This window comes from Aureobasidium melanogenum (assembly GCF_000721775.1).
Source record: "Aureobasidium melanogenum CBS 110374 unplaced genomic scaffold scaffold_13, whole genome shotgun sequence".
Lineage (NCBI taxonomy): Eukaryota > Fungi > Ascomycota > Dothideomycetes > Dothideales > Saccotheciaceae > Aureobasidium > Aureobasidium melanogenum.
The window spans coordinates 448,592-470,372 of NW_024470065.1; the positions used below are offsets into that span (position 1 = coordinate 448,592).

The window sequence follows — 21,781 nt, forward strand, 5'->3', positions numbered from 1 at the left end:
AAAGATGACAGAACGACGGCGGCCGATGTAGCAGCCCCCGAACCTTCACTGTTCAGATCCCCAATGATTGACGACACGGCAGGCAGTATGTTTGCGTTGGTGGGCACAGCGATCAGCGATGACAGAGCAGCAGATGCCGATTCAGGGATATTTCCAACAGCAAGCAAAGAGGAAATGGCCGCGGTTGGTACTGCTGTAGCACCCTGAAGAGCTGATGACAGTTGAGTGAGAGCCGAGGGCACCGCCCCTGTCGCTTCGTTTCCGATAGCGGCCACCACAGAGGAGACTGCAGGTAGGGCATCGCTCTGGCTGGGTGCAGCAAGCAAGGAAGACAAGGCAGAAGATGCAGATGCGGGGAGGTTTCCTACAGCGAGCAAAGACGAGATCTGCGCAGTAGGCAGTGCGGTTGCATCAATCAGAGCCGAAGACAGTACTGAGGCAGCCGAAGTGACTACACCACCCTGATTGCCAATGGCAGCAATCACCGAAGAAACTGCAGGCAAAGCATTTGTTTGACTAGGGTTTGCGAGTAGGGACGACAATGCAGATGAAGCAGAGACAGGAAGATTGCCCACAGCAAGCAAAGATGATATCTCGGCAGTTGGCAGTACAGTAGCATCTCCAAGCACTGAGCTCAATACAGAAACGGCGGAGGTCACTTGTCCTGTAGCTTGGTTCTCGATTGCAGAAATTGCAGAATCCGCGATAGGCAGAATTGAGGTCTGTACTGGAACAGCAAGCAAGGTTGTAGATGGGATGAGAGAGACCTGAGAAGCTTGTGCTACTACGGAAGATACCACTCCGGCAACTGAAGAAGCTAGGGCTGTGTTGCTTGATGCAATGTCAGAAATCACAGAGTTGATCGAAGGCAGCAAGGAGATCTGAGTCGGTTCTGCGATGAGGGATGATATGACAGACGAAGCTGATTCAGGGAGAGTTCCTTCGCCTAGTAACGACGAGATAGCCGAAATGGGAGCACCAGTGGCGATAGGTACCGCTACCAAGGTAGTGGATGGGATCAGAGACAGAGTGACCGATGGGACGTTCGTGACCGCTCCGAGCAAATTAGAGACGGCCGACGAAGCGTCACTCGGCAGAGCCGAATTCTGTACCAAAGATGACAGGACCGCCGAGGCTTGTGGCAAGATAGTGGCCTGGCTAGAAGCTGCGAGAATGGAAGAAACAAGAGACACAGCATCACTGGGCAGACCTGTGCCAGACGCAACAAGTGAGGACAGAACAGAGCCAGCCGCACCACTAGGGACTTGCACCGCGCCTGTGGGAGTCAAGGCGCTGACAACGCCAACGTTGGTTACCCCTCCGAGTAACGCAGAAACAGCTGATGAGGCAGCACTGGGTAGAGCAGAGTTCTGGGCCAAGGACGATAACACTAATGATGCTGACGGCAAGATAGTTGCCTGAGTGGGAGCTGCCAGAATCGAGGAGACAAGAGATACAACCTCACTTGGAAGCCCGGTGTTCGAAGCAACAAGGGATGATAATACATTGCCGACTGTACCGCTTGGGACCTGAACGGCTCCTGTTGCGCTTGCTGGATTAACTCCAAGCACTGATGTCGGAATAAGGCCAACGTCGGCTGACAGCAATCCAGTTGCGGCGATTCCTAAGCAAAGAACATCTGTGCAAGTTGTCTGGGCCCCGTTGCCTCCTGTGACGATGACCGGAGCCGCGAGGGTCGTCTCGCTAGGTTTTCCAGTAGCTCCATGTGCCAAAGACAGGGTAGCGAGGTCATTGCTTCCAATCACAGAAGTAGGAAGGAGGCCGACGTTGACACCGAGAAGACTGGTCGCAGCAACATTCAAGCAGAGAACATCTGAACACGTGGTTGTGGGACCTCCATTGGTACCCGTGATGGTAATAGGCTGAGCAAGGCTTGTTGCTGTAGGGGAACCAGCCAAACTTTCACCCAATGCCAGCGACCCCATATTGTTGCCTCCCAAAAGCGAAGTAGGCAGAGCTCCTGCGCTACTGAGACCCAGATACGAAGTTGCAGCAGTATGCAAGCAGAACACATCTGAGCATGTAGTTGTGGCGGAGCCATCCGTGGCCGTGATGGTCACAGGCTGCGCAAGCGAGGTCTGTGAAGGGACCATGAGTGTACCCAGGTCGTTTCCAAGCACCGATGAGGGGATCTGCCCAGCATTAATGCCCAGCAGGGACGATGCCGCATTATGGAGACACATCACATCCGTGCATACAGTAGTGGTTGCGCCATCGGTAGCAATTACAGTGACATGTTCAGAAAGGCTGGTCGCAGTGGGAGCGCTGGTCACACCACCAAGAGAAAGGCTGAACACTGTGGGTGTGGTGGGCGCAGCAAGGGAAAGAGTGCTTAGGACGTTTCCACCAAGTACAGAGGTAGGTATAAGTCCGACGGAAACCGAGAGAAGGTTTGATGCTGCGACCGAAAGGCATACCACATCAGTACAGGTTGAAGTAGGACCTCCTCTGCTGGCAGAGATGGTCACGGGTGTAGCCAATGTAGTGGCAGATGGAATGACAGAGGCAGATGGCACGACAGAGGCAGTGGGGATTACTCCAACACTAGCACTCAACAGTCCAGTAGCCGCAACATTTACACAGGCCAAATCAGTACAAGTGGTCTTAGCTCCACCTGTGGAGATAACGATTGGTGCAGACAATGTGCTAGATGGCTGACTACCACCAAGACCAAGAGACAGACTCAAAAGCCCACCACTGGATGATGGCAAAGCTCCGACACCGAGTCCCAGGCCTCCAACTTGAGCACTCAAGCAAAGAAGGTTTGTGCATGTTGCCGTTGAAGACGCCACAGGTGTCGAGGTGGTCGATGCAGCTGCTGCAAATGAAGAAATGATGGAGTTTGCATGGCCTGAGATACTTGCAGTTCCTGAGGTCATGGAAGAGGCCATCGAGGAGACCATTGAGGCGACATTGCCAGGAATGACAGCTGCATTAGACAGCACGGAAGCCAGAGACGACAATGATGATTGAGCCGTTTGACTTGGGTCAGCAGCAATGACCGATACGTGCGATGCTAGAGAAGCTACTGCAGTAGGATCTGTACGAATTGACGAAGCAGTAAGCAGTGTCTGGATAGCGGCGATGTTCGAGCTAGGGCCAGTGACACCACTAAGGGCAACAGAGATCTGAGCACCAAGGCTGGTAGGCAATGCAGTAGCCTGAGATATGACAGAGTTGAGGGAAGAGACTGCCTGGGTGTTGCTCGTTGCTACGGGATTCGCGAGAATGGACGAAATCAAGGATACCGCACTAGAAGTTCGAGCGCTGACATCAGAGACAACAGAGGATAGCCCGGTCGGTGCAAGGTTGACTGATACACTAGCCGACACACTGGCTGAAGCTAGGGGCTGCGTTGCAGAAGATGAACGACTTGAGACTGCAGCAGACGACACGCTAGTGGCCGAGGTTGCAGCAACAGACGACGCACGGCTAGTTGTTGTCGACCCACCAGAGCCTCCCAGCCCAATGGACAAAAGAGCAGAGCTTTGCAAAAGCCCAATTCCGAGACCGTTCAGAAGGGTTGTTCCAGAATTGCCTCCGATGAGGGCGCGCTTTGCGAGATGTTGCTGTTCATGGTCCTCGACTTGTGGATCGTATGGTCCTGCAGGGGCGGCGATGGTGGTCGCCGCCAAAGCAGTCAACGAGGTTACGGTCAAGAACCGCATGGTGTTGATGCACTAACAGAGAGAAAGACAAGGCAAGGTGGATCTCTCTTTCATTGATGTTGATGGGAAGATCACAGGGCCACATCCTTGGGGATATATGAATATTGCTTGTCCACGGGTAGTTTCAGAACAAGTAAAGTGTACAATCATCATAACGGTATAGCCAAGAGGAAGATCATTTGAAGGATGAGACTTGCAGGTACCCGACCCAGTATCCGTTACGAGTTCCTCACTGGGCTTTACCCAGAGATCAGGAGATGCAACACAGACTTGGCGATGGCGGCTCAGATGAGCATCAATGCCATCGTTGAGTCTAAATCCTCGAGGACGCCTCATAGCAATCCCGTCAATCACGGCTATCCAGCGAACTAAGGTTTGTGGTAACAGAGTTACCCTGCATGCTATTACCACGTATATCAGTAGTAAAACCATATGCTCACCATAGGGAAAGAATTTGCAACATGCAAAGAACAAATCAGGCTAGAAAGAAACGAATCTGATGAGCTACTGACCATAAGAGGTTGCATCTACCGCGGGCTTCCACTGGTATGACATGATTTTGGTAGCCATCGACGTGATCTTGCATGCCGCCTCAAACCACTCCACATCGGAGTTCTCCTAAAGGATAACTACCCTTAGAATTACAACGAGGTGCTGTAACACGAGATAGTCCGAAGGGTGATCTGCTAGACAAGGTTAACTATATGCTTAGGATCCTAACGGTAATACTGTCAGACGGTGTGGTGGCGCTTGCTTTTGACCCTGTGGAACCATCCAGTCAGAAGTGCTGAGTCGCGTTAGAACGGCAGAACGATTGGACAGCCTGTCGTGTTGCGTATCGCGTGTCATGTTTCTTTTCTGATTCAAATCATACCAAACTTGATCAGGGTCTTGGCAGACCGGAATAGGCAGGCACAACAGTTTGAGAGATCCTCTGCAGCTTGCGGCCGTTACTCTGGTTCAACCATCCATGCAAGACACGTGGACTGCTCAACTCGCTGGTTGCACAAGAGACTGGTTCGAAGGGCATACTCACCAAAACTGACGATTCCGTTATGCCTTTAGAATCCTTCTGCATGGCTGGTGACTGGTTCTAATGGTGGGCTTTTACAGACCAACCACCAACGCTTTTTGATAGATTCTTCTTGGCTTTCTGAATTCCGGGTCATGCTCAAGGTCTCCTCGATCCATGATATCAGCGCGGAAACTCTACGTAGGAAATACACTCTATGAGTCGTGAAGTGACTGTGTCAGGGAGCTGTTGATATGTAATCCAAGTCGTCAACAAGGTTGTGGAGTAAGGTATCCGTCTATCCGTGAGGTGGAGCATCGTAGATTGTTTTGGAGATGGATGCGTTCAGAGAAGCAGTTTCCATTCGGATCCGCATGCCGAGAAAACGTTTCAACGTGGACTGTCCATGACCATGGGTCCATAGTACAGTATAGGATAGTTCTGTCTTGGATCCTTCCCTCTCGTATAGCCATGTTTTAGATTTCCAAAGACAGGAGAAACCACTTATATCATCATGATGCAAATAGCTATCACCAAGAGATCAGATGCGTGGAGAGAGATGTCGCGATTGTGGAAATCGAGATTCATTTATGGATGACCGTTGCGCGACCTGCCCAAGATCTAGCTGCAGAGGTCGATGGTGCTGTGAGAGATCAATTGCAAGCATATCCAAACTCCCAGTTCAAGAAATTTGCAGTATTATTGTTGATGCGCCCATGCAGAGCGGCGTTTCCTCACTGTTTCTTAAAGAGCCTGGCGACGAACAGTACAGTCTATTCATCGAAACGCTTCATGGTAACTCAGGAAGAGACGTTGGACGTTTACATAGGCGGAAGTGTTCGGCAAACGCTCTCATCGGGATATCTTTCTTCCGTCACCACGAGATGAGAGCGTCCTCGTCAATCCATGATGATGTAATTCACGTGACATGCACGTTTCCTGGCTGTCATCCTCGACTGCGTCTCTCAACTCCAAGTCCGAATCCTCGATGTAAACTACCTCTCAGCCTGATACGGCTGATACAGATGAATCTGTGTCTGTACAGCTCTTCTCATCACCTTACAGGCATGGTTTGCCTCGGCTTGGCTAGCTTGTGCTTTCCTTTCCTCAGATCAACATTAACATGCTAACATGGCACATTCGGAATGGTAGAGGAAGATCACTGGGTCATGTTTCAAAGAATCGACATTCGCAATTCCTCGGAAAAGTCGCGATGGAATGATGTTCTCGGGGCTGATTGGACTCTTCGCTTTGAAATGTTCATGCCCCATAGCAAACAACTTCCTATGCCGACAGAACCTTGATGAAAGGGGAACGCAGATCATTATCATGTCTTGAGTGGTACATTGAAGCAGGTACACGCACAAGCAAGATCGAAGCTTTTCGAGTGTTTGACAAGCATTTGGCATTGTGACTGTGACGGCACAATTTTGTCTGTATGATCGTCCCATTCCCTCGTTTATGCATGCTAAGGATGCTTAGCAAAGTCTTCGATCGTAAGTCCAAACACGGGACTAATATGAACCCTCCACTTGCCCAAGCCTAGTCCCTCTCGCAAGGAGAGAGTTCAGACATGGGCCCGACTATGTCTGTCTCAGCGACCTTGGCTTGAAGCATAAAGAGTGCATCTCTTTCCTTACTACGCCTTGCATCTCGAAACAGCTCATCTAACCAATCTTTGTCGCCATTCTTCTTAGCTGCGTAGAGCTCGGGATTTAGCTGCATCTTTCATCTGCGTTCTTCATATCATCCTGCTGACTGCCATCATCTTTCCATGACTTACTCCATCTATTCGTCAAGAGGCTTGATCTAATTTATGATGCGTCTGCTCTTGACATGGCCAAGCTTTTACCACAGCTTGCCTTTTGATGTGACGAATGTATAGTGTGTATTCTTGTTGGCGGTTCTATAAATACCGTAGAGATGGCTCGACCTTGTTGACAGTGTGAGGAGTGGGTGTGTCATCATTCTCTTGTTTTGATGTACTTTCGCAGAGCATTGCGACCAAATAGACATCGGTATGCCTGGTAGCTGCTGCCGATAAATATTACGGGTCTGGTTCCATCACTTATGCATACTTGGAAGTCTTAGCAAATTCTTGATGTCCACATATTAATTGACACGGTCATGTTGTCGTTGATGCAAAGGCATAGCGATTCAGCGTTCTCCAGATCGGAGCAGGGTGTCTCTAGCACCCACGAATTGGAGATCTTCGAGCTACAATATTTTGACGAATCGAAATTCCATGGGGATCTCGAATATTGATCTGTACTCTCTGCATTCTGAAGAGATATCCTGTATCGTATAGAAATCTAGACCCTTCTAGATGTTGTATCTATCGTCTTAAGTCAGAATGTGAGGCGGGTTCAGCGTGATTAGCATGGATCCTATGTCACATCTCTAAGCCTAGCAAAGGAACTGGATGGACGCATTGATGATCATGATCCATAATCATGCTATAGTATATATGTTGCCAACCATACCTAACTTTTCGATTCTCGATCAGAAAACCCCCGAAAGGCGCCGCGAGTGACAAGGATCCTAAGCAGGGCAAAGTTCCACATAGGGCTAATTTTATCAGATGCAAAATTTTTCTCTCTCTCCTTGGCTGCCAGCCCTTATCAATCTCATCGGATCTTTCTTGGCATTTTATTGTCCCGTGCATGTCTCCACCAAGGTCGGTGCGGTCTGCCAAGTTGGCCATCGCGGTGGTGGATGGTGCGCGCATGGTTGTACTGCTCTTGCGACCTATACATTTGTAAAGATCTGTGTGAGCAAGATTCACCAGTAGGAGAGTTGGCAGAGATTATTGTTGACCGCCTTTTCTTTTGGACGCAGAGGACAAAAAAAAAGTGCTGCTGCAGGTTACATTGGGCTGTGGAGCCATGAATCGAGAATGCATGTCACTGGGCGCTTAGCGTCGGGAATTGAACAAGCTGAAGTGGACTGAGCTCTTTTTCTGTTGAGCATGTTGTAGGCGCTCCTCTTGCAAGACGAAGATAAGAGGACAGAACAATGTGGATGTAGAATGGATGGGCGATTAGGAACCACGAGACAAGAATCGGCTTTTGGTCTATACCTTTATTATTTTCACCTCCTCTTTGAAAACTCCGTGTGTTCAACATAGAAAAACAACCCATTGCGCCGTGCTGAAAAACGCAAAACCATGATTATGCAAACGACTTCTTGAGATATTCATAAATGGAAAAGATGATGGCGGAGCTGGGCGCAGAGCGAGCGACTGTGATACCGCAGCCACGGTACATGCCTTTAAGGCCATGCTGTCTCCAGACTGCGCGAGCGACTGAGCCAAAAGTCTTTTGTTTTTGACCAGGGAGGAGAGCACCCACAGCTTCTGTCTGCATACGCGACTTGATGGTGTCTGCAGGGTAGAAGAGGAAGTTGTAGCTCATACCAGCAGCTGCACCAGCAATCATCTGCTGGTATATAGGCAGAGAGGTGTCTGCGACTGTCTTGTTCTCTTTCTGCAAGTTCTTGAAGGCTAGAGTTACACCCTCGTATGCGCCGAACCAAGCAGCCGAACCACCCATTTCGCGGATGAGGGTTCCCATCTGTCCATGCCAGAAACCGGCGATACCATGGTGACGGTATACTGAGGAAATAAGGCTAAGAGGGTTCGGGCGAGCGAAGACGCCTGGCGAAGTCTCAACTGGGACTTGCATCTTGCACTTGATGAGCTCGATTGGGGTGAGGAGAAGCGAGGCGAAGGCACCAGAGAAAGCACCGCAACCGATGAGAGCGTGCAGCGGTAGAGGGTCGGTGTTCTTGAAGATGGTGGCTTGCAGAGTGTCTTGAGCAACTTGGTAGCTGAAGAACAAACTGCTGGTCTCGACGGCGGCTCCAAACAGAGGAGCGCTGATGCCGCGGTACAGACCTGCTAGACCATCACGGCGGAAGGATTGGCGGAAGCAGTCGACGGGGCCAGTGTAACGGAGGGGCATGTTGTCAGGCTGAGACTGTAGGCGAACCTTGACAGTGTCGAAGGGGTACTCGATGTACTTGCCAGCCATGCCGGCGAAGGAGCCAAAGACGACATCTTTGAGGGCAGCAATAGCCTGTTGATGGGCCTGTGAAGGCTCTATATGTTTAGCCAACGAGTCGGCGGGAAGGACATGGTGTGCATCGCGGACGTCCATCAGCAGATTGTGCTTTCTCCGAGGAAGCGCAGGAGGGAATTGAGAAAAAAATCAACGTGTTTGTCGATGCTATCGTGGGAGCATGGTATGCGTGAGGTGCACAGAGATGAGAGGGTGTGGTATGATGTGAGAAGAAGGGGGAGAAAAAAGCGCGCAGAGAAAAATGCAGGCGATTCTTTTTGTTTGAGGGCTCAGTCAGTCTACGATTGCGTCGCTCGATGCAACTTTCATGTGTTTAGCGTTTGCTGGTCCGCGCGTCGTGGAGCAGCCGCGACCGACCCGCCCGGGAGACAGGAGAGACAGCACCGAGACCCGCCGCACGAAGATGATGATTGTGATGGAAGGTGACAGAGTTTATGATTATTCCTCATCATTCTGATCGTGCCTTCATCCTTCCGCCGCTACGTTCTGGCCAAGACTTGTGGGGTTCCTTCCGCCTGAACATTTGCGTCTCCAAAAAAGTATTCTCTTGTCGAATACCGTCTCATACACCACAAAAATGTCTACCGTCACATCTGATGCTCCTGTTGCCAAAGTCCCGCAGGTGACGGGCATGCGCAAGAATGGTGAGTCTTTTTCTGCTTGTCAATATCGCGCTTGCGTCTTTTATTTTCGTCTGGTTTCGCGCGCTGCAGATCCGCGAACCCGGCCATATCCTGTACACTCCAACTAACTATCTGTCAGGCAAATCATGGCACGACAACAAGAAGGCCTTCCGTCCCACAGCTGGTCAGACCTCGTACGCAAAGCGTCAGGCCAAAGATCAAGCACTCGCTGTCGTGAAAGCACAAGAGAAGGAAATGAAGGAAGAGAAAGAGGCTGAGCGTCAGGTCAGACAATACCAGAAGACACACTCGGAACCGGCGACTGACACAGAGACAGCGACGCATCACAGCACTCAAGGAGAAGCGCGAGGCAAAGGCAGAAAAGGAACGCTACGAGAAGATGGCCGCCAAGATGCACCAGAAGAGAGTCGACAGACTGAAGCGCAGAGAGAAGAGAAACAAGATGCTCAAGTCATAGAGGAAAAGCAGAAGAGTCGAACTCTGGAGGGCAGAGCGACAGGCAGAAAGATGGCGAAAAGGCCAAGGGCAAGGGCAAGGCGAGCGAGCATTGAAAGATACCCTGACTGCATATGCGAGGCGTTTTGGCGTGCATGGGACCTGGAAAAGAATATCAAATGCATCTATATTTCTACTTTCACGCACACACTCAAAGTATTGTCAAGTCGTTCTTTCCACTTTGTGAATAAAACCGCATGTGACGTCGGGCAGGAGTTTAGGCCCAGACTTCGGAGATTGCGCGACCGCCATCATCGACCACAACTTTCTGACCCGACAACCTCTATTGATCATGGCATACAAACATGGACAAGAAGGAAAAGAAAGAGAAGAAGCACTCGGTCCATCATCGCCCACACCGGCACCATCATGCGCGCGACACGATCCAGTCGGCAGTCCAGTTACAGCATCCATTCTCCTTCGACAACTACAACCCTCTGCGACGAGCCCAGCAGCATCACCACCACCACAAGTCGCGCCGTGATCCCTCGCCAGAAAAGGCACAGCCCGAAGAAGAACAAGAACAAGAGCCACCAAAACCACAGTGGTCCCCCGAAGTAGAATATGCCGTCGACCACCCTCCACAACGTCTCGTCACTCCCGAAACCATCGCCTATGAACGTCGACTACGCCAGAAGCGTCAAGACCACGTCTCGAACGCCTTGAACGCTCTGTCTCGCGACGCTCACACTGCTACTCGGAAGCTAGACGACACTTACTATGCTTTGCTGCAAAAGGTCGGTGTGCTCAAAGCCACCATCGCTTCCTTCCAAGACCTACACTCCTGCCTCGACGAAACCACAAAAGACTTTGCCACAAGGTCAGAATCGCTCGTCAAAGATATCACTGGTCAAATCGATGCTTTCCAGAACATGTCACAGCAAGACGAGTCCATCGATCAACTAGTCAAGCGACTCCACAAGGCCAAAGAACGAGCAGAGACTTGCGAGTCTAGACTAGAATCTTGCCGCTCACGCCTGGAGCAATGGGAAAAGAAAGAGAAAGAAAAGAATAAACGAAACAATCGCACTTGGGCTCTGGCATTGACCGCTCTAACTGCTTTCATATTCCTCGTTCTTGCCATCGTATTATGGAGAAAGGGCTCTCTGGCCACTGTAGTCGATAGCCCATCGGAACTAAAAGAAGCCCTTGGTCTGGAGAAGAACAAAACCGCACCTGGTATACATCTCGTCGATCCGAAGGAGGAAAAGATGCAAGCCAAGGAAGCTGCAAAGTGGAATAGGTTGCTTGATGAGCTTTGAACATGAATGTCAAGTTCAATCCATCGTTTGTTTGTGACTACAAAGCCTCCAATCCCTCCATTTTCGCAGTACCTCCTGAGTCCGCAAAACGGACACAGCTAGATCTGTAAAGGTAGTGATGGCCACCGGAGTTGCATCCAAAACCCCTACCTCTTGTTTGTACGCCGATGCCTCTCGAGCAAATACCCTCAAAGCGTTGCCTGGAGGAGTAACCGCAACGTTCCTGACATATCTCATACCAAGTTCACATAGCCAGAGTTACCACAGGGCTTCTTCCATTGCATCTCGATAAGTTCAAGTGGCGGAGCAATCAGACCACTGCTTAGTGTTCCTGCCTGCTTGGAGTGCGAGTACGGATCCTGATTAGAGTCAGCAAAATGCTGTAATTGCTTTCTACTTGGTCTAGTCCGGATCTAAAACACTTGTGGTCTCCAATCATGTATGGGAATGATGAGAAATTCTTGTTGACTCTTGATGCTTGCCCAGGACGGGAAAGTTGCCAGCCCTGAACAAATGGCCGCAAACAACATTGACCATTCACGATTGCCCAATGGGATTATGCTGGCGCCGCCGACTTCAAAGATGGAGATCTTAGTCAAACATCTTGCTGGCTACAAAAGACTGCCTTATACGATTTGGGCTTCACACTCTTGATCATCAACCAATACTACGATGTCTACAAATATATCCCCGAGTTTCGTATCAGTTTGTCGACTGCATCCTGACATTCGTCTCTTCTGTAAACAGACACATCCGGCCAACCGTACTCTTGATACGTATCTCTGATCGAGCGTATCAGGATATCTCCTTCACCCGGCTCTTCAAGAGCTTCGTAGTCCTCGTCCCCGAACCAGTAGTCTACCTGACACGCGTCTACAGGCACAGATCTCAAGGTTCGGAACTCGTTCTTCAAGACTTCGAAGAAATTGGGGATGGTCCATGCTGTTTGGCTTCTCCAGCCGTGTTCGTTCTCGGGAGTGCAGTCCTCGAAAGATTCTGTGCCACCAGACGGTCCGATGATGGGCTGTTTTGTCGAGTCGAAATCGATATCGGGGCCTTCCAGCCAGTGGACAGTGCCGAACCGTGTATCAAGCATGAACACAAAGTCGTCGCGGCCACCTCGTGTGAGACCAAAAGCCGATGAAGGTATGTTTGGCCATTCCAATCCCTCCGTGATTATTCTAACGTCTTGTTGGTTAAAATTTCTTTTCTCGAATACTGAAGACCAATTTGCGGCGGGAGCGCGAGCCACCAAAAGACATGAATTTGGAAGATATGGGAGATGTCGCATAAGCTCGTAGACCTCGTCGTTCTTGCCCAAGAGTTCGGCTTTTTCTTTGGTTATCGAAGGCCAACCTCCAGCCGGAGGCTCGAGGATCCAGTTGTCTGGCAAGGACATGTCTATAAGAAATTTGTAGTAGTCCCGGAAGGCAGCGATAGTGGCTTCGCGAGAGTAGGTGGTTTCGTCGAGAGTTGGCATGATGGGCAACGGAAAGAGGATTGCAATGACGTACGAGACGTGTAGACTGATGAGAAGAGGATACGAAAATCGAATTGATGGAGAAGAAGATGTGCACATGCTGGCCTCTTATGTTCGCTGCTGTATGACCGAAGTATGTTTCAGGATGCACGCGTCAAAATTGGCTGCCTTGAACGCGAGTCATGTGCAAGGTGACCATCGCTATAGTATTCCTACCATCCTTCCTATCAGGGGTGCAAACAAGAATGCTTGATGGTAGTGACGAAAAAATTATCCCGTGTACAAGAAGATAGTTGGCCCTTCAGGCCAATCAAGAAAACGAAGGACGTCATCCCACATCGTACATCAAGCAGTTCAATCTTAGATAAATCAAAAAGTCATATTCGCTATAGTTGCCATTGAGACATCCTCCAACCCCATAATGAGCTCCCTAGCTGCTCTCCCTTAGAACAGTAACGCCCTCATTCATTTTTCGAAACAACAGAACTTCGTGGTCACCAACTTTGAACCACATGCATGTGAAAAGGTCTTGCTATTCGGCCAAGTCGTTGTAGCTTCCATCTCCTCATCTCCTATACCACTGTTCTTAATGCTCAACTTGCATTAAAAAAGGTAACATGAGTAAACTCTCAGTGTAGACTTTGATGCCGCCATTCAAGTCATTCGTTGGCGTCTGAAGGTATCAGAAGGGCGAGTTCGCAGACGTCCTTTCCATGGCGATTGAGAGTCCGAGTTCGATGCTGGGGCTACATCTGTCGAGAGAGATGACATGCCAGCTGAGGAATCCAAAAAAGAACTCTCCATCGTATATCCATCTGAAAAGATGAGTTCAAGCACAGCCGTGAGCTTTTGGTTCAATCCACCACGTATATTTGACCAGAAAGAGTCAAGCTTGTGTGAGACAATGGCTGGCATGCTCAAGAGAAGATCGGCGGAAGAGGCGTAGACATCAGATTTTCTGAGGCGTGTGTGGATCCAGATCGCAATCGTGCTCACCAAGTTGCCGAGACCCTTGGAGACGACGTAGAGCAAAGAGATTATGCGAATGCTGGTACAAAGCATAACATTGTACATGGACAAAACATCATCTGATATGCTTCTACCTGTACGAAGAACACGGATGTAGTCGATGACAGCCTCGCAAGCAATGGTGAGAAGAGCCTGGGCAATGGCGAAGAGGCGCTTGATACGTCCAGTAAGAAGTTGAGCGGCATCGACATACTGGACGGTTGTGCGGTAAACAGTCAAGAAGATGTCCCGAGTCCTGGCAGAGATGTTGGCGTCCTTTATGATCTTTCTGGAATATCCAGCAATGCCGAAGATCGTGTTTTGGACGATGGCGAAGATAGATCGAGCATGTCCAGAAGCCAAAACCGTCTCGACACCAGAAATCAAGTCGGCAATGAGCAGAAGGGGAAGAGCGGCACAGTTTTTTACGGCACGACGGACTGCTCCAACCGTGGCGTCAGACTGTAGAAGAGCGACCAAGACGGAGAGCAGAATGAACACGGCGAGAAGCTTGAGAAGGCCATCAAGCGAAAGGGAAAGGTCAAAAGATTCCAACATGTCGAAGTCTTGACCAGTTTGTAACCGTTTGTCTGCAATGGTAGATGTGTGTGTAGAAGAAGATTGACATAAAATCTCGGACCAGCTACTGGCATGTATCATATATCTTCCTGATCTTCCCAAAGTGTTATGATGACTCTTCGCGTTGCCTATTGCGAAAGTATAGAATCAGACACTGGCAGCGTGTTGAGATATTACTTGACAGACAGACTTGTCTCGAGCAGTTTTTGAAATTGATCTGGAACCAACAAAGACAATTCAGAAGTCAAGCCTCACCACAGAGCTCTACACTGATCCGCAATGCAACGATCCAACCTAATAAGATCATACATGAGAAAAGATCCAGACGCCAAAGGTAATTTCACAGATAAGAACAAGAAAGAGTCGAGCCATGCAAAGCAACAATTGCAAGCAGCAGCTCATAACCCACTCCCCATCACCATCTACCCCTCAGTCCCCGCCTCATTCGCCGTATCATTCTGTCTCGGATACAGTATCTCAAGTACATTCGTGTCAGCAGTCCAACGATAAGTATGAATGATCGAGTTTCTGAGTAAAGCCATGATGAGGTCTTTTGAGGCATTCCACTGTCGTAAAGTCATTGGAATTTGAAGTGTTTGGAGATTGTCTTGGTCGTCGTGGTCGTCGTGGTCGTCGTGGTCGTCCACGGTTTGGGGATTGTCGTCCATGGTTTGCTGAGGAGAGGTTGTATAGTGACGAGGCTTGTAGGTAAGAGGTTAGTGAGATGAACCTGCTTTGAGTGCAGGTGTGAATTGAGAGTTGAGGTTTGCAATTTCTATTTGATTGCTTGCATGAATGGAAAGATTGTTGTGTGGTGGATATATAAAGAAAAAGGGAAGGAGGAAGGAGCAAGAAACAGGAAATGATAAGATTATGTCAGTGGAGGATTTCTAGGCTGCCATTCTCGTATACAATGATAACAAACCAACACAACTGATAGTCATTTCTAATCGATGTTTCTTTCTCTGATATACTCTTCTGATTTATGAAAAATCTGGAAGTGACCGAAAATGCCGAAACTCTGGGAAATAAGTTCATTGTCATGCCATTCTCCTACTGTAACCCCAGCCACGTCGTTCTTGATGCCCGACCCCCAACTTCATCGTACCCATATCTTGATACACGTCTTTGACTGCCGGACACCGTCTAGCCCTCTGTCGTAGGATCAATATTTTCATCTGTTGAGAAGACGAACGAGAGATCGAAGTATCCGATCGTTCTTTGCTCCTTCATCACGTCGAATTCAATCCTACAACCTTGGCCCATGATACCACTGTAGAATATGATGCATTCTAAAGGTACGATAGTCACAGACTCACTGTCGATGAGCTCGGGAAGCTTGAGAGAGAGATCATCCGATAGGCTTCCAAATAGAGCGACGAGGTCGTCCTGATTGTCGAAATCAAATTCAGTTCGGCTTCGAAGGTATAAGGTAAGAAGCTCTTCTAGGCCAGGCATCTCTTCTCCAAGATGCAGAAGAATATCGCCGTTCGCAATCTCAGGGATAGAAGAGCTAGACGAGTCCAGGTTTGCCATCACCGCAAGATGATTCCAGTAAGCTCCAGCTGTTTGACGAAGATAATCCAGAACATAGCCAGGGATAATAGCTGTATGGTGAAGATAGAAACCGTACATCAGACCACTGAAAGTTGAGGTGGAGATAAAATATGTCTCAAAGACATGGCGAAGATCATCCTGAGACAACAGACCAGAGATTGAGAGCTGTAGATACAGCGACAGTACGATGAAAGCGGCAACGAAGATAGCACAGAAGAGATCAGAAGCTCGGTGCAACTTCTTCTCGTCCTTCACCAGCTCGCGCAAGTAGCTTCTAGCGACGTTTGGAGATTGAGCGACATAATTGTAGGCAGTATCGTAGATCTCGATGGCTCTATTGACAGCAGGAGTGATGACTGGATGAAAGACTTTCTCTTTGAAGATAGCATTGACATGGTTTGCATGATGGCAAGCAACGAAAAGGGCAACATCCAAAGCAGCGAGAAACGCAGTAGCGAGAGCGATCAGAGTGACACCAGACCAGGAGATGACTTTGTTGAAAGCGTGCTTGCCAATTGCATGGTTCTTCTCGACCAGAAAGACATAGAAGAGGAGAAGAGCAATGAGTGATGAGAAGCAAATGGCAGATGGGATAGACAGAGTTAGGTGATGGCAGATTCGTTCAGGAACCTCGGACGGTTTGGCGGTCCAGTAGATATGATCAGAGAGTTTGATCATGATTGCTGTTGAGTTTGTGTTTGCTTTGGAGAGAAAATGGATGAGTTGTGAGATGAGCAGCATGAGATGGGATGCCATCGGTTTTATCTGTTCGCAAAAGATATTTGTATGTTGTCTGGCAGTGATTACTGTTGCAGCTCGGTCTAGCAGTTCTCAAGACACTCTTGCCGTGTTTCTCGATAGCGTCTCATGCTGAGACCGAACATCATGTTGTAGGTATTGCAGGAGACAAAGGATATCCCACTTCCAAAGACATGATTCAAAGCCATGTTGTCTCTCGCAGGGTTCACAGCTAAGACAGCACGACGCCTCAGCCCAAAGTTTGAGACAAGAAAATGAATCAACTTTCATGCGAGTCTGACAGTGAGCGCAGAACAACGAGCGCAATCCATAGTCACGACAAGCAGCGCAGCTCGCTCACTTCCAAGGCTGGCATCACTTTCCAGCTACGCGCTCCTTCCACCGCACAACCCTCCATCCTATCCTACCAAAAACAACAACAACCAAGACTCCTTCACATTCTCTTCTTCAGTTCATCAGTAAGAATGACTTTCATCTTCACATCTTACTTCGAACGGTTTCCCCACTTCGACCACCAGCCTCGTCAGAGCATCCGTATAGAGTTCACTCGCCTCGCAAAAACCCATAAGTGGGATTCTGAAGAGACAAAGCGCGAGAGGGTAAACTGCTACAATGAAGAACTGGAAGGCCATTTCCACCGCCTCAGCATCACCGACCAGCTTGGAAGCCTCAAGCACCTCTGCAGTGAGCTCGATGTCAAGCCACGTAACACTGTTGATGGATGCAGAAAGGTGAGACCATCAACACCAATGGTTGTTCTACAGATTATGCTAACAGCATTGATTAACAGATCCTGAGGTACACCCATGTCAACCTTGTCGACCTTATGGATGCTCGCCGCGACGAGAACACGAAGGTCAAGAAGTTCAAGACTTACAAGGAGCTTAGAGACTACAGCCACAAGACTAAGAAGTTCTACCCCCTGGACGAGACTAAGGGCGAGACTATCGAGGTCCCTCTGAGAAAGCTCAAGACACCCAAGATATAGGCAAGTTGGGTGGTGCTACTGATGTAGGGCAGATCTCGCAGTCCGAGATGATGGAGTGAACAAGCCTGGTGAAAATGCAGTCTTGGTTCCGAACATCGATCCTTCCCATTGTGCATTGTCCACGTATTCAGTAGAGTGTTGGAGATATGTGATACACCAAGATCTCATAGTCTGGACGTTGAAAATCATATAGTCCGCGGTCTGAGCTCATGGCTCTCGATCTGGTAGACGTTTCATTTAACTCGAAAAACCATCGCAAGTGTTTCCTGTGAACATGAGTGCCAAGCATATGTTGTGAGGGCCACTGAACGCTCCTATCGACGGGTCGTGATATTTTTCCTTATGGGAAACTGCGAGGAAACATCCATAGGTTGCATCATTTGTATGTGGTTTGCCTTACCTGGCAGCAGCTGCTAGAATTAGTAGCGTTCTCTAGTCGTTGAGAAGTCGTTGCTAACGCAGGCACTCGCCAAGACATCTGCCTGACGATTGATTTCGCATAGCATCATGTGAATGTCGTGGAGCGCCCACGAGCGCTCCTGAGTCCTGATCAATCTTCGGGGTGAAACGCCAGGCACACTCCAATGACAGCTCTCTGTGAGGAATCGATCGTAGGGCGCATGACTCGCGTTGTGACTTGTAAGGCAGCCAAGTCCGGAGCGGGTATGCTGAAACACACTTTGGTCATACAATAAACACAAAGGATTCAACGAACTTACATATCACTCTGCAATTATCCTTCTTTCACCAATTTATCTTGCGAAGAAAACAGCCCACTACGCCAATCCTATTCAACAACTTTTGTCTCCTTGTCATGCCGGAATTAAACGAAGTCAGCTACTCTCGCGAGGCCACCATCGCCGCCTTCCGCGACTACTATCAGTTCCTTACAGAGATGTTCTTGCCCGAGAATCGAGTCGAAGAGCCCCCGGCTGAAGGCTGGTCCTCGATCACAAAAGAGAAATTACGCCTTCTGGATAAAGATGACGAGGTGGTCGAGCTTATGCGTCATCTTCCATACATTTCAAATGACGGCCTACTTGCACCTCATGCGGAGATCGCTCATTGGCCCAGTCTACTCGACGCTAGCGCATACGATCAACGACCCTTTGATGAATCAGATGTCGAAGAAACGAGGGTGATCACTGATGGTCTGGACTGGGAGAACGTCCCCTCGTCAGCATTCGGCATTTCGTGCGGCGACGACATATTCATCCTAGACACTCAGTTCGGCGTTGTGTTCTGGTTGGATTCCCCTGGAGAAGTCCTGGAAAGTGCTGCAAGGGAGCCAATAACCGATGATTTCTACGATCGCACGCCAGAAAACGAACACGAGTGGCGAAGCAATAAGGCTTGGGCAATTCCTGATTTTTTTGAAGTCTTGAAGAACAGATATAAGATTCTCAAATACCTTCCCTTTCACGAACGCCGGATTGAAGAGTGGTTCGACATATACAAGGAAGGCGATGGTCCCAATGGCGGTAGACCAATTCTACGGTCGGTCAGGAAAATCTACCAGGAGCAGGGTTGGCCGGATTTGTCCGTGTACAAGAAGAATGAATGTCTTGACGAGATTGACAAGATGATCAAAAATCACTTCCCAGCGGAAGATTTCTAAGCTGATAGTCGACCAAGTCTATACGTTCAATTAATCGACCAGTCGTCGAGCTTGATATGCTCAGATCCTCCTCCTCGCTACGTGCCAGACCTCACGCTGCACGTGTTCATGTGATAGACCATGGTGAAAGAACGCGGAGTATTCCTCTGGCTTGATCAAAGTAGCTATATGTACTTGGCCAGCTATAGTCAGACACATATCAACCTGAAATTGTCGAGTTCAAAACTCCGGAATCTAAGAACTCAACAGAATCTAGACTTCGCCTGACTCTACCACTTTGTTGTGTGATAGGGTCATATCCATTGACACCAGGGATATAGTCTTGGTCGTAATCATAGGGTTTGACTCTGTTCTCGTAGTATCGATCGACGGACAGGAGCGTAAATCCCGGATCTAATGGTGCAATCTTCTTTGGCCAGCAAGGGTTCTGACTCAGACCATCATCTTGAGAACTGGCAGCGCCAGCATGATCCCATTGAGCTATGGTAAACTCTGGTCGCTGGGCTACGGTGATTCCAACCGTATAGTCTGTTTGGGTGGCTTTGACGACATTGGATTGGAGCCCGAAGTTCTTCCTGTTGTCTTTGGCCATGTCGATGATCTGTTGTCGGGATAGTTCTCTGAGTGGCCGGTAGAAGCAGACGCCTCTCCACATGCTGCCTGCACCCGAGTTTTGTCCCTTTGGTAACCAGCGCACCATTTGCCCATCCTTGTGCTTACCAGCTAACGTGTATGCTTGATCAGTGTTCGTCAACAAATACGCTGGTGGATACTCATCCATCTCGCACTTGCCCTATTCACCCTGTGCTTCTCATTCTTCCACTCCTCATCTCTAGTCATACCTTTTCGCCAGCCTCCTGAGTGCTCTGAAGCCCAGCTGTTTGTTGCCTTGGGTGGATCGATACGATCTCTGGCAGAAGTTGCTGCTTCTTGTGGGCAGGTCAGGGTTGCAAAATTCGGATTCTCCCTGACGACCGAGCTATAGTGATAGCAAGCTTGGCTCCATCTTGCACTACAGGTTGCTTTCACTTGAAGAGTTGGGGCATTCGCTTGATACGAGAGGGAAGTAATAATGTAGTTGTGGGTGGTAACTACACCTTGGTTGCACTCAGTCGACACGTAGGTGTTCGGACCGACTTTCTGGCCTGCACGTTTTCTATTCGGACAAGCATTGGTAGAAGAGCTCGGGGCCGATGTGGTGCTGGGGCCTGGAGAGTTCGTGGGGACAGAGGTTGGTGGCGGGGTTGAAGGTGCAATGCTTGGATCAACAGTAGAGCCGGCGTCACTTTCTGAAGCAGGTGCAGATGTCGGTGGCAGGGTGGATTGTACAGCGCTCGAGTCGGCAGTAGTGCCAGCATTGCTTTCTGATATAGGTGCACTTGTCTTCGCTGTTGGTTCAGGCTTTTCCGCATGTGATTTCTTCGGTGGGTCAGGAACCGGATCCTGCCTCTTGCACTTCGACTTGTTTTTCCTGAGGCAGCCAACACTTGTGCCAAGCGAGTCAGGTCCACCAAGCAAAGCTATCCACAAATCGAAGTTCCAATCTGGGACACCACAGGCATCGCCGACCCAGTTGTCAAAAAAGTCTGCAGCTTCCAGGCCATTCTCGGCGAATGTTTTGGCACCTTGAACTGCACGGCCTGCGACAGTCAAGACCTCGCCACCAGGGATGAAGTTTATACCGACTTCCAGAATATCTTTGAAAGCTTCCACCCATATCGCGCAGAGAAGGTTATCAATCTTTCCGAGACCTTGCGCCACGGTGTCGAAGATGGCTGTGGCTACTTCCTCGACATCGGGATTTGAGCATTCGCAAGGGGCTGGGACCCAGCGGAAACCGTTGTCGTCGGTCTCGATGATGCTCTGATCACCGTGCTCGATGTCGACATTTGCGTATGAGCTGGCGTCACACTGTGTGACTGATTAGACCTTGTGTCTGGGTAACTTCGAAAAGATATGGTTGGGAACTTGTACTTACACCATCATAACCATGCCCACCATGGTTTTTGCAATACTCGATGCATGGGTCCGGATACCACGAAGGTCTTTCAGCAAAGTAATGGAAGCACAAGCCCTGCTCTGTGTAGGAAGCAATTGTCTCGTCCATTTTGACTGAACGGCCCTTGAGAGTACTCAAATGGTTAGGCTGGGCAGATGATCCAGATAAACCAGTCGCCACAGCCTGGGGAGTAGAAAGCGATCTCTCATTTCTGGGCAGAGCATATGCTCTCAAAATGACATGGCTGACGAAGAACAATGGAAGAAAGAGCATGATGGGGAGGCAAGGGATAGCTGAACCGAAGATATCAAGTCTCCTGGACTTGAATCCGGCGTCTACTTATACCGTAGATGAACATCTCCTGGTCTCTGTCTGGAGCGAGCCAATATGAACGAAAGGCCACCCATAGTTCGCGAATCCCGACAATGAGTCCATCTGCAAAAGAGTCTGCTCAGGAGGATCAAGCTAGTGGCTCAGCAGCTCAATCAGAAGCGGGTCCATGGACACGGTAGGGTTCGGTCCACGATTTCAGGATGGAGTAGCGGCCACCAGTGCTCCATGTTGGTCACGTCCTACCCGCTGACATTGTTGGTGAACTATTTCCGCTCCGTG

The 21,781-nt window shown here is 49.3% G+C and overlaps 9 protein-coding genes across 9 annotated transcripts; 4 read left to right on the top strand and 5 right to left on the bottom strand.

The window, feature by feature from the left end:
• Nucleotides 1-7,871: 7,871 nt before the first annotated feature.
• Nucleotides 7,872-8,858, bottom strand: M437DRAFT_76102 (putative mitochondrial ornithine carrier protein AmcA/Ort1; the record flags this gene model as incomplete). Its single annotated transcript, XM_041026558.1, has 1 exon — nt 7,872-8,858. One exon carries the CDS (start codon nt 8,856-8,858, stop codon nt 7,872-7,874), a length of 987 nt encoding a protein of 328 aa, XP_040878964.1.
• A 499-nt stretch (nt 8,859-9,357) lies between these two features.
• On the top strand, nt 9,358-9,881 carry M437DRAFT_50664 (uncharacterized protein; the record flags this gene model as incomplete). Its single annotated transcript, XM_041022051.1, has 3 exons — nt 9,358-9,424; nt 9,543-9,688; nt 9,741-9,881. The coding sequence occupies 3 exons, from the start codon at nt 9,358-9,360 to the stop codon at nt 9,879-9,881; spliced, it is 354 nt and encodes a 117-aa protein (XP_040878965.1).
• A 343-nt stretch (nt 9,882-10,224) lies between these two features.
• Nucleotides 10,225-11,181, top strand: M437DRAFT_85379 (uncharacterized protein; the record flags this gene model as incomplete). The annotated part of the gene is made up of 1 exon (XM_041028282.1): nt 10,225-11,181. One exon carries the CDS (start codon nt 10,225-10,227, stop codon nt 11,179-11,181), a length of 957 nt encoding a protein of 318 aa, XP_040878966.1.
• Nucleotides 11,182-11,857: 676 nt separating this feature from the next.
• Nucleotides 11,858-12,661, bottom strand: M437DRAFT_50908 (uncharacterized protein; the record flags this gene model as incomplete). Its single annotated transcript, XM_041022094.1, has 1 exon — nt 11,858-12,661. One exon carries the CDS (start codon nt 12,659-12,661, stop codon nt 11,858-11,860), a length of 804 nt encoding a protein of 267 aa, XP_040878967.1.
• Nucleotides 12,662-13,315: 654 nt separating this feature from the next.
• M437DRAFT_66890 (uncharacterized protein) lies at nt 13,316-14,916 on the bottom strand (the record flags this gene model as incomplete). Its single annotated transcript, XM_041024840.1, has 2 exons — nt 13,316-14,312; nt 14,675-14,916. The coding sequence occupies 2 exons, from the start codon at nt 14,914-14,916 to the stop codon at nt 13,316-13,318; spliced, it is 1,239 nt and encodes a 412-aa protein (XP_040878968.1).
• A 478-nt stretch (nt 14,917-15,394) lies between these two features.
• Nucleotides 15,395-16,483, bottom strand: M437DRAFT_66891 (uncharacterized protein; the record flags this gene model as incomplete). Its single annotated transcript, XM_041024841.1, has 1 exon — nt 15,395-16,483. One exon carries the CDS (start codon nt 16,481-16,483, stop codon nt 15,395-15,397), a length of 1,089 nt encoding a protein of 362 aa, XP_040878969.1.
• A 545-nt stretch (nt 16,484-17,028) lies between these two features.
• On the top strand, nt 17,029-17,552 carry M437DRAFT_66892 (uncharacterized protein; the record flags this gene model as incomplete). Its single annotated transcript, XM_041024842.1, has 2 exons — nt 17,029-17,295; nt 17,355-17,552. 2 exons carry the CDS (start codon nt 17,029-17,031, stop codon nt 17,550-17,552), a joined length of 465 nt encoding a protein of 154 aa, XP_040878970.1.
• Nucleotides 17,553-18,366: 814 nt separating this feature from the next.
• M437DRAFT_66893 (uncharacterized protein) lies at nt 18,367-19,170 on the top strand (the record flags this gene model as incomplete). The annotated part of the gene is made up of 1 exon (XM_041024843.1): nt 18,367-19,170. The coding sequence occupies one exon, from the start codon at nt 18,367-18,369 to the stop codon at nt 19,168-19,170; it is 804 nt and encodes a 267-aa protein (XP_040878971.1).
• A 750-nt stretch (nt 19,171-19,920) lies between these two features.
• On the bottom strand, nt 19,921-21,442 carry M437DRAFT_66894 (uncharacterized protein; the record flags this gene model as incomplete). The annotated part of the gene is made up of 2 exons (XM_041024844.1): nt 19,921-21,081; nt 21,149-21,442. 2 exons carry the CDS (start codon nt 21,440-21,442, stop codon nt 19,921-19,923), a joined length of 1,455 nt encoding a protein of 484 aa, XP_040878972.1.
• Between the last annotated feature and the right edge of the window lie 339 nt (nt 21,443-21,781).